At 38.9% G+C, this 14,741-nt stretch overlaps 2 protein-coding genes across 2 annotated transcripts in view; both read right to left on the bottom strand.

Moving 5' to 3' along the window:
• Nucleotides 1-1,022: 1,022 nt before the first annotated feature.
• On the bottom strand, nucleotides 1,023-5,645 carry LOC124289866 (extensin-1-like). Its single transcript, XM_046726543.1, has 2 exons — nucleotides 4,895-5,645; nucleotides 1,023-4,672 (listed from the first exon to the last, which is right to left on the bottom strand). Exon 1 carries the CDS (start codon nucleotides 5,509-5,511, stop codon nucleotides 4,948-4,950), a length of 564 nt encoding a protein of 187 aa, XP_046582499.1. The 5' UTR covers nucleotides 5,512-5,645; the 3' UTR covers nucleotides 1,023-4,672; nucleotides 4,895-4,947.
• The window catches only part of LOC124289865 (protein bark beetle-like), a 32,638-nt gene continuing 18,919 nt past the window's right edge, over nucleotides 1,023-14,741 (bottom strand). Inside the window, 6 exon segments of the mRNA XM_046726542.1 lie at nucleotides 1,023-4,656; nucleotides 4,892-6,502; nucleotides 11,261-11,468; nucleotides 12,287-12,381; nucleotides 12,911-13,065; nucleotides 13,707-14,379. Of these exon segments, the coding sequence (XP_046582498.1) occupies nucleotides 5,652-6,502; nucleotides 11,261-11,468; nucleotides 12,287-12,381; nucleotides 12,911-13,065; nucleotides 13,707-14,379 (1,982 nt within the window). The 3' untranslated portion in view covers nucleotides 1,023-4,656; nucleotides 4,892-5,651.

The raw sequence follows: 14,741 nt of genomic DNA, 5'->3' as shown, positions 1-14,741 counted from the left end.
TGTTTTTTTTTGCATATAAGCATCTTGAGCATGCAGTCCAAACTATGTAAGTATGTCCAAGATAAATTGTAAAATTTCTAACATTAGAACCAACATTGGTGCTTTTAGAACTCCCACCTGCAACAGTTACTTGATTAGCAGGGGGAACAGAACCATGTGGGGATGTATGGTCCTGTGCATACAGCCCAGGTCACAATTGATAGTTGTGGACAGTTCTTGGATGGGTGTGGTGGCGGTGGGGTAGCCTAGTGGTTAAAGCGTTTGCTCGTCGAACCCGGGTTCGATTCCCCACATGGGTACAATGTGTGAAGCCCATTTCTGGTGTCCCCCACCGTGATATTGCTGGAATATTGCTAAAAGCAGCGTAAAACTAACTCACTCACTCACTCTCGGATGGGTGACCGTGTCTGGCAACTGACACTTGAGAGTTCCTATGAAGAAGCACACAACACATAGTCTCACCCAAGGCAAGTGAGTTTGTTCATAAATTAACTGTTCAACCAGCAGTGAATGGGTACCCGGTGGGATAAGTAATATGACTGTTAACCTTCTAGCACCCCACAAACAGCTTGGGTTATCTGGTTAATGTGTTAGTGCCTTCAGCATGAACATGTGCCTGGAAACAGGTGCTTTATAAATAGCCATTATCACCTATTATTAACAGGTAGGAAAGACAAAAGCACTGCAATTTGCTGTGCAGAGTTGCATCCTTTAGGCATTCCAGAACCTGTGATCATTGGTTCAAATCTGGTTTGCCTAGATATGTGTCAGCACCATGCTTGTGGGTTCCACCAGGGAGGTAGACAACTGTCATCATTTTGGTTTCCTGCAGCTGACCCCAGCCGTGACCACATCGTATAACAAAACTATTCACAGCAAAACGGTTCAAACTCAGCTCACACTGAATTGTCACCTGCTGGGTACTTACTTTTAGAGGTTGTCCCATACCTAGTCCTTCAATAAGAACACTATTTCTCATTTACCGTCTCTTTTAAGAATCCAATAATGAGATTAACACAAGGTTATCTTAATTGTTTATTATCAAATAGATGTATAAACGATCTCATTTCTGACAAGCATGAAAATGACATATGTACAATGGAACTGACAATGAGATCAGTGTGATCACAGTCATCTGACACTTTCCTTAACAAGATGGAGAAAATATCAAGGATGATGATTGATTGAGATATATGATTGAGCTTGAATTTATACAGATTACTGTGTCAGTATCACATAGAAACAGGAATGGATTTATGTCAATATTTACAATATTCTCACCTGTTAACATAAGGGGGAAAAAGAAAGAAAACAATATGTTGCTTATATAAACAGGTTGTTACAGGCCTACCAACAACTGACTTACTGCAGCACAACCCTTCCATATGTCTGCAATGAATTGGCAACACAAAACAATGAGAATATAACCAGAGACGAAGACATAAATTTAGAGTTTTCAGAAAACATGGAAACATCAACAGACATGGAAATATAGACAGCTACCTCTAAAGCTACGTATATACAGAGCCTGAAGTAAGTTGACAGTCAAGTCACAAGGTGAGTGAGTGAGTTTAGTTTTACGCCGCACTCAGCAATATTCCAGCTATATGACGGCGGTCTGTAAAGTAATCAAGTCTGGACCAGACAATCCAGTGATCAACAGCATGAGCATCGATCTGCGCAATTGGGAACCGATGTGTGTCAACCAAGTCAGCGAGTCTGACCACCCGGTCCCGTTAGTCCAAGTCACAAGGATCAACAAACTAATGTTCAATGTACAGCACTATTACAGAATATTCTGTAGGTGTGTATAATAACCTTAGCACTGTAAGATGTACATGTTTTTGTTGCAGTCTGTCTATTTAATTGGAAGGCAGGAGTTTCATGCTGCATGTTGTGCATTTAACAGAGTTAAAATGTCCATTGTGGACTGCGATAGACAGGACTCGCATGATTAAAAGCATATACATAAAAAATAAACCCTGTTGATAACTGTGGAAGACCAATCAGCAATAGATGATATTTATATAAAAAAAGAAACCCTGCAGCTGAGAGTAGTCTCCCCTTGCCTTCGACTACAGCCCAGGTTCCCAACTCAGCATATAAGCGGTCATCTGTTCCCCTGCTCATGGACAAAATATTAGGAACAAGCTGAAGGCCTTTTGTGCTCAGAATGAATATGTGAGATGTTTTTGCTGTAGTCTTGTTTCAAAGGCAAATGACACCTGGTGCTTATGAAATACAATGTATATATAAAAGTATAAATCATACATACAAAATATAACATGATCAGCTTTTAAAACATGCCATTTCTTCAAACATGTACAAAGAAACAATTCAGTTTTCGGACATTCACACAATTCATCAAATCTGAATTTTGCTGCTGTTTTCAAACAGTACAAACAGGTTCTATTCAATGTATACTCCAAACCATTGAAGACAGGAAATCTAGTATCTACACATACAAATTCTAGTATTTACAAAAGTTGGTAAAAACAGTACAAAAAGAAAGCCTTAGGTTTCTGTACAAGATTAAAATGCTTAAATGTTGCTGCTGCTGCTGCCTTGGAGGCTAGTTGACAATAGGACGTACACACACACTCCCCACTTGTGGATATTTGTCATTGCATATCACACAAGGCAGTAATCAATATTGTAATCAATTGTAAATATATAATAAACGACAAGAGGATATGTAGCTCTTTATCTAAATTTTAAATCAATATTCAAAAACATTTTACCAAAAAATGTCAAATTAATTTGACGTTGCAAAAGTACAAGGTATCATCTGATGTTTAAATCTACCAAACTATTCAGAAAAACCGAACATACAATTCCTCCAAAAGTGGCTTCAGTGGTTATATACACTGTTAATGAATTTGGCAAAATGGCTTTCAATGTAGTTCATCTCTGGGAAGTTTACTGTAAAAAACTATGACATTTGAATGAGTGTTCATGTACACAATCACAAGTCCACAATATTTCTAAAATTCTAATAATAAAACCAAAAGAATTAAAATTACAGCAATTCTTCAACCAGGATTCAAATATTATCACATCAGTTACATCCCAGAACATAACGCAAAAATAAAATATATAGACAGGGATAGCTTTTTATGTTTAAACCAACTCAGTAGTGACTTGTATACCAGAAAATAGCAAAATGTGGCCTTGAAATCATCAGGCCTTTTCAAATAATTTCATGGAAACAATTTTAGTAGAAACTACTTTCCCTAAAACACATCCCCTTCACACTAGAGGCAAATTATGCATGATATGTATTATATATCAATGATATAGGAATACTGCAGGAATTAGAATCGGTACATGGTTATCACCTTGCCAACTATCCAAGCACTCTTTATATATGGACAGTAAGAGTTTTGTCATCCATTATTGCATAGTATTTGAATGATCCCCTATTATCTGTCATTAATTTTAATAACGTAATGAAAATGAAATATCACCATGTGTGTTTTACTTCATCTGTTGTTCACCAAAAGCAACCAGAAAATTACAATATAAAACAACTCAGTTTCCTCTTGACATAAGGCATATCATTATCTGTTTCTTTTATTTTCTTATTATATGTATAACCTCAGCACTTTTTATGTTAATAGATAACATCGACAATATACATATAAAACAATATATAACTTGCATGTATGGCTAAAATGAATAAATGAATTGAAAGATACACAAAGTATGTTTTAGTTAGAAAATGTTAAGTGATTATTATTAAAAATCTGAAATGACAAAATCATGAAAATTATATTAAAACAATTTCTTGAGACAATGTCCCTATATCCATCACCTACGGCTGGCAAAGTTTTAAGTCTACAATGTTCTACAATGTTCTAAAAGTGTCCTATGATGTTCTACACCCTGTTTCTGCTAAGGCACACTTTGCGATAGAATTTACCATAATCACATACAATCTGAGGTAGAAGTGATTTCGCACGGGAATTCACATTTCAAATACATTATATTCTATCCAGAGCCATTCTAGACAATACAATCTCTGCACTACGACGGTCACACACTGGTGTATGGCAGTTACGATCATCTTTGCACGAAAATCACTTTGTTGAATTGGCCCCTTGACAGTGTGAGATGTTTTAAGGGAAAGAATTACAATCCTTGGTAAACAAAACATATATGACGGGTATGGAATGTGACATATATTCTATAAAAGCTGATTACCACGTTTCTAAAAAAAATGGCTATCAGGGAACTTTGGATTATAGAGAGAATATTTCTTTCTCCTTTCAGAAAGTTCAGCTCGCTCATGTTAGACAGCACCAAACAGCTTGAGTACCTTGCACCATTCTCTGTAAAATAGCCGAACACAAGTATATGGATTGAGCATGGTTTATAAAATATGTTCCATATAAATAAGTCCATCTTTGCTAAAATATTAAATATAAAGTAAGGCAAGTTTTCCTCTCAATCACAACAAACAATTACAGCTGATATGGTACTTCTTCATATATCGGATAGTGTTGTACGTTCTCTGTGATACAGTGATACCAAACAAAAGCCACAAAACCACAATGTTAAAAAACGTCTCAATGGTCCCTACATCTTTTCCTTTCAAAATTGTAACCAACAAAATAACTTGTCAAACCTTTCTGTTTGCATGACACCCAATCTTTCCTTTCTCTTTTTTCAATCTGAGTCAACTTCTAGATCCAGTATTTCTCATAACAGACCTCTTTTAGTTCTTATTGACCTCTTTGACATGGATCTGTTACACAAAGAGACCTTAGACATACACCAACCACAGGTCTATGTTAAGGTATATGTTAAAGAATAGGTGCTGCAGTAGCTGAAATACTGAGGATTGCTGTGTGAAACCCACGTTCCACGAATCCTTGTCCTTGACACCCACGCCACTGATGCAAGTGGTATTGATAATTTCTGTTTTTTCTCTACTGTTTCTTTAATCTAGATCTCAGTCTCCACACTCTCTTCATTTGGAGATTTCAGCTTCTGCTGGAGGTACAAGACATTGTCCCGAGGCACTGTACGGTAGGTGGGCGGCTGAGTGAATCTCTGTTGAGGTGGTGGCTGCACCGATGGGGATGCTGCAATCATTGTCGGTTGCACGGTCAATGGTGAAGGTCGATGAGCAGGAACAGGTTTTACACGAGCTGCTGGGACTGGTGACTGTCGATTGCTATCTTGAAACCCTCGCTGCGATGGATTTGGTGATTCTCTGAACTCTGGCGTATTGCTGCCTGGTGGATAGTCATATATATCTGGTGTGCGTGTTCGTGGTACTGGCTGTGGTCTGTGGATTGGTGGGCGATGGTATCCTGGTACATTTCCATACCTGTGGTCACTGCCAGACTCTGAAGGCACATCATCATATAGATTTGGTGTAGATCTGGCTGACGTCTGTGGTTGGTGTTTACTGGGACTATAGCCTGGAACATTGCTGTATCTGTTGGCACTGCTGGTTTCCGAAGGGACGTCATCGTACAGATCTGGAGTGGACCTTGCAGGCATTCTCTGTGGACTCTGGGGATTGTACCCAGGGACATTTCCATATCTGGGATTGCTGCTTGTCTCTGATGGAACATCATCATACAGATTGGGTGACGGTCTCTGTTGGGGAGAGTTGTGACCTGGGACGTTGCTATAGCGACCTAAGACAGGGGGTGTTGGTGGGGGAGTAGGTAGAGGCTGTGAACGGAGATCAGATCGCTGGGATGCAAGGCTTTGAGTGCTTCTTGGCAGGAAGATTGTATTCTTGACTGGAGTTGATGGACTTTCAGGAGCACTGAAGCTTGACAAGGACTGTTTGTGGTAACTCTTTCATCATCATCATCATCATCATCATCATCTTCTTCATCACCATGGTCATAATTGTACGCAACTTCCTGTGACCCGACATGGCGAAGATTCCCATTTCTAACCCTGGGAGCTTGGCCCTGGTGATTGACATGTCCGTTGTTGTACACTGGGCCTTCAATGTTCTCCAAACTCACTTTCACATCCTTTTCATCAACATCATCATCATCAAACGTATCATCAAAGCCATCATCATCATCGTCATCATCTTGCCGCACACTCTCATCATGATAATAGCCCTTGTTATGAAGAGGCTGTTTCCTGAGGGAGGCCATTGTCCGACCAACAGCAGGTCGAGGAGCTGATTGAATACTCTCAACACTGTTACCAAGACTTGTTCCTCGGGAGGTTCTTGAAGCATAAGAATGTTGAGACACTTCATCCCTGAAGTCGTTCATCCGTTGTCTGGATGTTCCAGTGGACAAGACAGTCAGCTGAGACTTGCTTCTGATGCTTCCCCGGATTGACGACCTGATGGACATAGCTCGCTCGAACCTTTCCTTGCCTCGTCTTCGAGACTTGATAAACCACAAGATGGCGATGATGAGGACAACAAGGACAATGAGCCCTCCAATACCAACACCAACACCAATCGCTATTGCTTTCACATAGTCTGTTACCTCTGGGGGCAGGGTAATATATGGATCTGAAAAAAGAGGAAGTCATCTATTACTCGGTGTGAATCAGCCATTGTTTTAAGCTACAGTAATAAGTCCAGCTATATCATATTTGTCTTAGAGGTTGAAGTGGAAATAGCTAATCTGGAACAGCATACCGTTTGTTTTTGCTTTTTAATGAAAATTAGGGCGTGTATCTGTCAAAGATGTACATAATACAAAACTGAGAAGATAGGTTTAATGAATATGGCAACATAGTTATAAAATGGTGAAATATAGTATTTGATTGATTGATTGATTGATTGAATGATTGATTGAATGATTGATTGAATGAATGGAAACATACATATGAGAAGGAAACAGGATTTTCATAAAAAAGAGAAATATTAAGAGCTGTATAAACATCGTGTATGACATAATTACACATATATAACATACACTTTAAGTTCCATGAGCAGACTAAATAATAATAATTGGATGTACATAATACAAAACTGAGAAGATAGGTTTAATGAATATGGCAACATAGTTATAAAATGGTGAAATATAGTATTTGATTGATTGAATGATTGATTGAATGATTGATTGAATGAATGGAAACATACATATGAGAAGGAAACAGGATTTTCATAAAAAAGAGAAATATTAAGAGCTGTATAAACATCGTGTATGACATAATTACACATATATAACATACACTTTAAGTTCCATGAGCAGACTAAATAATAATAATTGAATAAATAAGCATATAAAAAAATCCCTTCAGTTTGTCATACATCCCTAAATGTTACTGATTCATAATCTGTCATACACTAACTCTACTGAGACACACAGCATATAGCCATACATTAACTATAAAACGTACATCTCAAACATGTCACTGTCATACAGTCTGTCATACACTAACCCTACTGAGACACACAGCATATAGCCATACATTAACTATACAACGTACATCTCAAACATGTCACTGTCACTACATGTCACTGTCATACAGTCTGTCATACACTAACCCTACTGAGACACACAGCATATAGCCATACATTAACTATACAACATACATCTCAAACATGTCACTGTCATACAGTCTGTCATACACTAACCCTACTGAGACACACAGCATATAGCCATACATTAACTATAAAACGTACATCTCAAACATGTCACTGTCATACAGTCTGTCATACAGTCTGTCATACACTAACCCTACTGAGACACACAGCATATAGCCATACATTAACTATAAAACGTACATCTCAAACATGTCACTGTCATACAGTCTGTCATACACTAACCCTACTGAGACACACAGCATATAGCCATACATTAACTATACAAACATACATCTCAAACATGTCACTGTCATACAGTCTGTCATACACTAACCCTACTGAGACACACAGCATATAGCCATACATTAACTATAAAACATACATCTCAAACATGTCACTGTCATACAGTCTGTCATACAGTCTGTCATACACTAACCCTACTGAGACACACAGCATATAGCCATACATTAACTATAAAACGTACATCTCAAACATGTCACTGTCATACAGTCTGTCATACACTAACCCTACTGAGACACACAGCATATAGCCATACATTAACTATACAACATACATCTCAAACATGTCACTGTCATACAGTCTGTCATACACTAACCCTACTGAGACACACAGCATATAGCCATACATTAACTATACAACATACATCTCAAACATGTCACTGTCATACAGTCTGTCATACACTAACCCTACTGAGACACACAGCATATAGCCATACATTAACTATAAAACATACATCTCAAACATGTCACTGTCATACAGTCTGTCATACACTAACCCTACTGAGACACACAGCATATAGCCATACATTAACTATACAACATACATCTCAAACATGTCACTGTCATACAGTCTGTCATACACTAACCCTACTGAGACACACAGCATATAGCCATACATTAACTATACAACATACATCTCAAACATGTCACTGTCATACAGTCTGTCATACACTAACCCTACTGAGACACACAGCATATAGCCATATATTAACTACAGTATACAACATACATCTCAAACATGTCACTGTCATACAGTCTGTCATACACTAACCCTACTGAGACACACAGCATATAGCCATACATTAACTATACAACATACATCTCAAACATGTCACTGTCATACAGTCTGTCATACACTAACCCTACTGAGACACACAGCATATAGCCATACATTAACTATACAACATACATCTCAAACATGTCACTGTCATACAGTCTGTCATACACTAACCCTACTGAGACACACAGCATATAGCCATACATTAACTATACAACATACATCTCAAACATGTCACTGTCATACAGTCTGTCATACACTAACCCTACTGAGACACACAGCATATAGCCATACATTAACTATACAACATACATCTCAAACATGTCACTGTCATACAGTCTGTCATACACTAACCCTACTGAGACACACAGCATATAGCCATACATTAACTATACAACGTACATCTCAAACATGTCACTGTCATACAGTCTGTCATGCACACTAACCCTACTGAGACACACAGCATATAGCCATACATTAACTATACAACATTACATCTCAAACATGTCACTGTCATACAGTCTGTCATACACTAACCCTACTGAGACACACAGCATATAGCCATACATTAACTATACAACATACATCTCAAACATGTCACTGTCATACAGTCTGTCATACACTAACCCTACTGAGACACACAGCATATAGCCATACATTAACTATACAACATACATCTCAAACATGTCACTGTCATACAGTCTGTCATACACTAACCCTACTGAGACACACAGCATATAGCCATACATTAACTATACAACATACATCTCAAACATGTCACTGTCATACAGTCTGTCATACACTAACCCTACTGAGACACACAGCATATGAGCCATACATTAACTATAAAACGTACATCTCAAACATGTCACTGTCATACAGTCTGTCATACACTAACATCTCAGTCAGCTATACCTATACATTCAATGTAACACATATACCATATATAGCCATTCACAATTACAAACATTCACATCTGTTCCTCATTCAAATTCTGTCATCGCTGTCAGACAAATTTTCTTACACTATCTGTTCAGGCATCTGGATCAAACAATGTATCTGTACATTCATTGCCAAAACACGATACTCATGAATTTTGTAAGGAAATTCACCGAATTTGAAATCTGATAATCCATACTTCTTGGCTACATTTAGTAGATCATGAGTTATGGATCTGGTACTACGTGTGGTAGTGGTGACATACTGGCACAGTCTCAGATAGAAGATCGGCTTCACAGTGACTGTGCCGGCTGCTCTACAGAATTGCCCTAGGAAGAGAAGCTTCATCTTGTCTATTCAGCCTAGGATTGTCCATAACCCAAGGACCCGGGTGCCGTTGTACACAGCGATCTTAGCGCTAAGGTGACTGTAGCTCCCATACATTAACATAGACTTCAGATAGTCATAGCGTTAAGGTTGTTTTGTACAACGCCACCCTGGAGTGTAGCAGCTGTAGACGACCTCTTGTAAAGGTTCTGCATTTGCCACGCAAAAGTGACCTTGACATAACCATTATCTATGACTTTACAAAACACATCATAAATGATTAGAACATTCATAATCCTTAGATGCTTGCTTGGCATTGTAGAAGATGCTATTTGATGAACAACAAGACTATTCTGGATTTCAATAAAAAACAATAAAAAGAAGATGAAACCCAGAAAAGTCTCTATGTTCATTCATAATCCTTTTTGCCCTATTTTGCCCTCCAGCAACTTTGATCTTACACAGAGTGAATATATCTGACAGATCATGATGATGCTAAATTTCATCAATCTCAAGTTGCTATTCACACAAGTTGTTTTGTAGTCCAATTTAGATCTCAAGGACCTCGACCATCAATGTTATCTATCCTCTGGCAGAAAAATTACGCCAGGGAATACATGCAGTATGGTATCTCTACCGTCTATCACAATCGTGTGGTTGAGATAAACAATTGTGTCAGCAGTAGGGCTGGGATGGGTAATCTGGATACCCGGGACGGGTGGGTAACGAGTTGAACCCGGGTACCTGTCTAAATACCCAGACCCATTATGATCATGTGACTAATAGATCAAACAATGTAATATGTTATTCTTTCAGGATTTAAAGGTTGTATTGTCTTTGAAGATGTAGACATTATTTACAGTCTACTGTTTTGAATATAATACATGATTAAGAATTGAAAAACTCGAAATATTAGCCTGAAGAATATAAGTCCATTTCTTACAAATTTGATGTCAGGAATTAACATAACGGGTATCTTGGTAGGGTAGGGTAATAGGGGATGGGGTACCTGGGTAGAAAATTTGGACTTGTCCCAGCCCTAGTCAACATTGCACTCAAATTTGAGTATACTCATTAGGCATCCCTCACTGATACTGGAGTGGTTTTACAGGTTTTACAGGTTTTACACTGCTTTTGGCAATATTCAAGCAAATATCACCACAGTGACCACCTGAAATAGGCTTCAAACATTGTTGGGTTTTACGGAGCTTTTAGCAATATCCCAGCAAGGGATACCAGAAAAGGGCTTCACACATTGTACCCATGTGGGAATCAGAACCCACGTCTTCGGCGTGACAAGCAAACGTTTTAAGCACTAGGCTACACCACCACCCCTCATGTGATAAGAATAACCACAGTTGTGTGATTCCCCTCAAGAACGTGTTTGCGTACCTTTCTCACAGATGAATGGATACAGGAGCCTTGTGCAGTCATCCTCTATGACCATGTTGTTCCCCTGAAGGGCAGCGCAGTACCCGGACTTTACCTCCCCCAACACCCAAACACGCATCCTTGGACTGTCCACAGCACGCATCAGCCGTACCAAGTACTCCAGGAAATACTCCCGACCTCGCAGGTCTGCCAGGAAACCACCATTAGCCTGCAAATAATCACACCATCAGTTGGTCACTTTCAGTTTTCAGTGCACAGGTAATTCTCATTCTGTTGAGATTCAATGTCTGTGAGTGTGTGAGTATGGTTTTACGCCACGATTTTAGCAATATTCCAGGAATATCACAGCGGGAGACACCAGTAATGGGCTTTACACACTGTACCCATGTGGGGAATTGAACCCGGGTCTTTGGCATGACAAGCAAACACTTAAACCACAAGGCTACCCCACCACTACTCAATGTCCATGAAATCTGTGATGACTCAGCGTTTCAGTGATAAAATATTAAATAAATAAAATCATTTGTACACATAATCATACATTTTTCATTGACTGAAAGTTAAGAGTAGGTATTCTATTCTGAAAGCATAATTATTTACATCAGTGTTCTCATAGTTAGAGACCTCCCATGTACAACTACCCCTGTAAAACAAGAACCAATGAACAATGAATAACAGGATTGAGAGGTCAGACTAGCTGACTTGGTTGACACATGTCATCAGTTGCACAGATCGATATCCCCTGGATTGTCGTCCAGATCAATGCTGGAATTGCTGTTAATCACTAGATTGTCTTTGAACTGGTCTTCAGTAAGATGCTTGTCGTAAGAGGAAGTGAGAGGTCAGACTAGCTGACTTGGTTGACACATGTCGCCCGTCCCGCCATCATAGCTTGCTGGAATATTGTCTGGGAGAGCGTATTTACAAACAACAAACAAACAAATGACCTTTGCACACCGCTCTCATACCGGTGGAAGTTGAATCCAGAGTTAAAAACACAGAAACATTCCAGTAGAAGCAACTCACCCTACAGAAATCGTTAGCCTGGTAGAAGGGCAGGGCTCCCCCCATGTACCGGTAGCAACGCCCTGTGTCCAGCTTCCAGCCTGGTCTACACTGGCCTGAAGCAGACACAACATGGGAAGGTCAGTCGTAACGAGAGAGAAAGTCCCAATACAGAAACACTCCTAACAAAGTCAATAACAATGTCCCTGCAGTGACAAATCTACATATGAACAGATATTTAATTCATGTATTTATAAAAAGCAATTATTAAAAAGTATAGAGCAATATATTTACATGAAGTGTGAGGGAACCACATGGCTGGGGGAACACCTTCACACATTTTTAACATAATTATACAACAACAAAAATAATGAAAGACTAAAAGTAAATAGTAGCTACAATATCACGGTTACTCAAGAAAATCAACAACAAAGTCCTAGTTTATTGTAATTAGGGATAAATGCATTGTAGAAATTTTGGACAAGCTTCAAACCAGTTGAAATCTATCAATCAAAGAAACAGAAAACAGACATTCTTACTCTTCTTTTGAGCTTATTGACAAGATAGTTGTGGTGGAATAATTATCTAAAAGATCGCTTAGCGTTTTACAAGGCTCAGACTGATCATTAATTCTATGAAGCTCACCATCAACGACAGATCTGTTGTCCAGCTTTGGCGGCTTGAAGACAACTGGAGACAGCAGCGGGTTATCGGATTCATCCCAGATCTTCCCGTTGATGTACCCGATTCGGTCCGACCCCCACCAGTTCTGGGTCGCATTCACAGGAAGCTCTGAAGGACTGCAAACCATAACAATTAGTTCAGCAAATGTATAAAGTCAAATATAAGCATCAGTAAAAATACTTGTTATACCTTCTTTCCAAAGGTCAAACAACTTCCTTGTTTTGTGTTAGACAGTAAGTTTCTAAGTAGTAAGGGAGACAATGCCTCATCTGAATGATAGTCTCAATTTGAGCAATGCTGCATCCATATGAAGGTGTACCAGCATACTGAGATGAGACAAGTCATGGACACTTTCATGAAGTCAAGACTGTGGTGCTGACTGACTAAATTTTATATCTGGGGGAACAGGGAATTTAAATCTAGGATTGACGGATCCCAGAACAGTTATGGGACACAACTCTACACAGCAAATTGCAACACCGCAGACGACAGGGCCATTAATGCATCATAAAACAGCCAAAGGGTACATAGCCATCTTATTAGGCTGTTAGTAAACGTTAAAGTCAAGGATATCTGACAGTCATTTATGATTTCTTTGTGAAACAGGACCCAGACAGGGTAAAAGATTTTCAACCAAGATGTTGATTGAAATTTCCAGAACTAAAACACTGCTCCCAGGAATTCATTTCCCATAAATTTAGGACAAGAATTAAACCAGTTTAAATCTATCAAAGAAAGAGAAAACAGAGATTCTTACTCTTCTTTCGAGCTTGACTGAAACTCAAAGTCGTTGAGCTCATTGACGAGATAGTTATGGTGGAAGACAGGGCGACCTCTGCCCACCTTGACAGTACTCTCATACAGGGCTGTCGCGTTGTTGTCATCGAAGCCACACCTAGTGTACTCCTGCCGTGCCTGTGGATCAGGATTATTGTAGGCCGCCAGGATGTAATGACCGACATTATTTGTAATGACGTTGTAGGTGAAGTTCACAACCACATCCTTGATGTGAATGACATCACGGTAGTCCCCTGCTGTGTAGTTGTAGAAGTAATTTTGGAACAGGAAAACACGCTGGTAATAATGGCCGGAGATGTTGAGAGCCTCACCATGGGAACCATATGCAAACACATTATTGGAAATGTTTCCACGTAATGCAGTTGCGATGGTTTTGGTCCTAGCAGAGAAATACATTCCACCTTTGTTTCGACCAATGTAGTTGTGGCTGAAGTCGAACAGAACCGTTCCTTGCAGTGAAATATCAATCGTTGGTGGAGAGGTCAGGTTCAATATGGCCACACCATTATCTTCAAGCCAACAGTGATCGATGAAGAGGGACGGATTTATCTCCCCAACATTTTTGTACTGAATGGCACCATCTTGGTTGCTCCTTATAACCGTCTGCTGCAGCACATGTCGGTAGTTGCTGTCTGTAGAACAAGAAAAATTATCTCAAATCTCTGTTTAATCCAAACATGACATCATCTGTTTTTAATAATACAATCACAAAGAATCAAACTTATAATGATCAATGATGATTTTTTACAATTCAAATTTGTTAAAGAAACTGAAAAGTAGATGAATATCAAATTACAAAATTTTAAATTATTTGTTCCTTTGTCATCAAAGTATTTCACATGGGTACACAAAATCAGCTTTCAGTAAAACAATGGCTGCATTAAGAGTTGAAGAGAATTAATGAAGAAAATATGATTTATGAACTGTCAAGTTTTCATTTGTATCGAGCTGTGTAATTATGACAATATGGCAAGAGGTTTGTGCCTTAACAGTC

Source organism: Haliotis rubra, unplaced genomic scaffold (assembly GCF_003918875.1).
Source record: "Haliotis rubra isolate DU_JTF1 unplaced genomic scaffold, ASM391887v1 Scf45, whole genome shotgun sequence".
NCBI classification, from domain to species: Eukaryota; Metazoa; Mollusca; class Gastropoda; order Lepetellida; family Haliotidae; genus Haliotis; species Haliotis rubra.
Note: the sequence above shows the minus strand (reverse complement) of the source record. Positions and strands in the feature narration are given on the sequence as shown.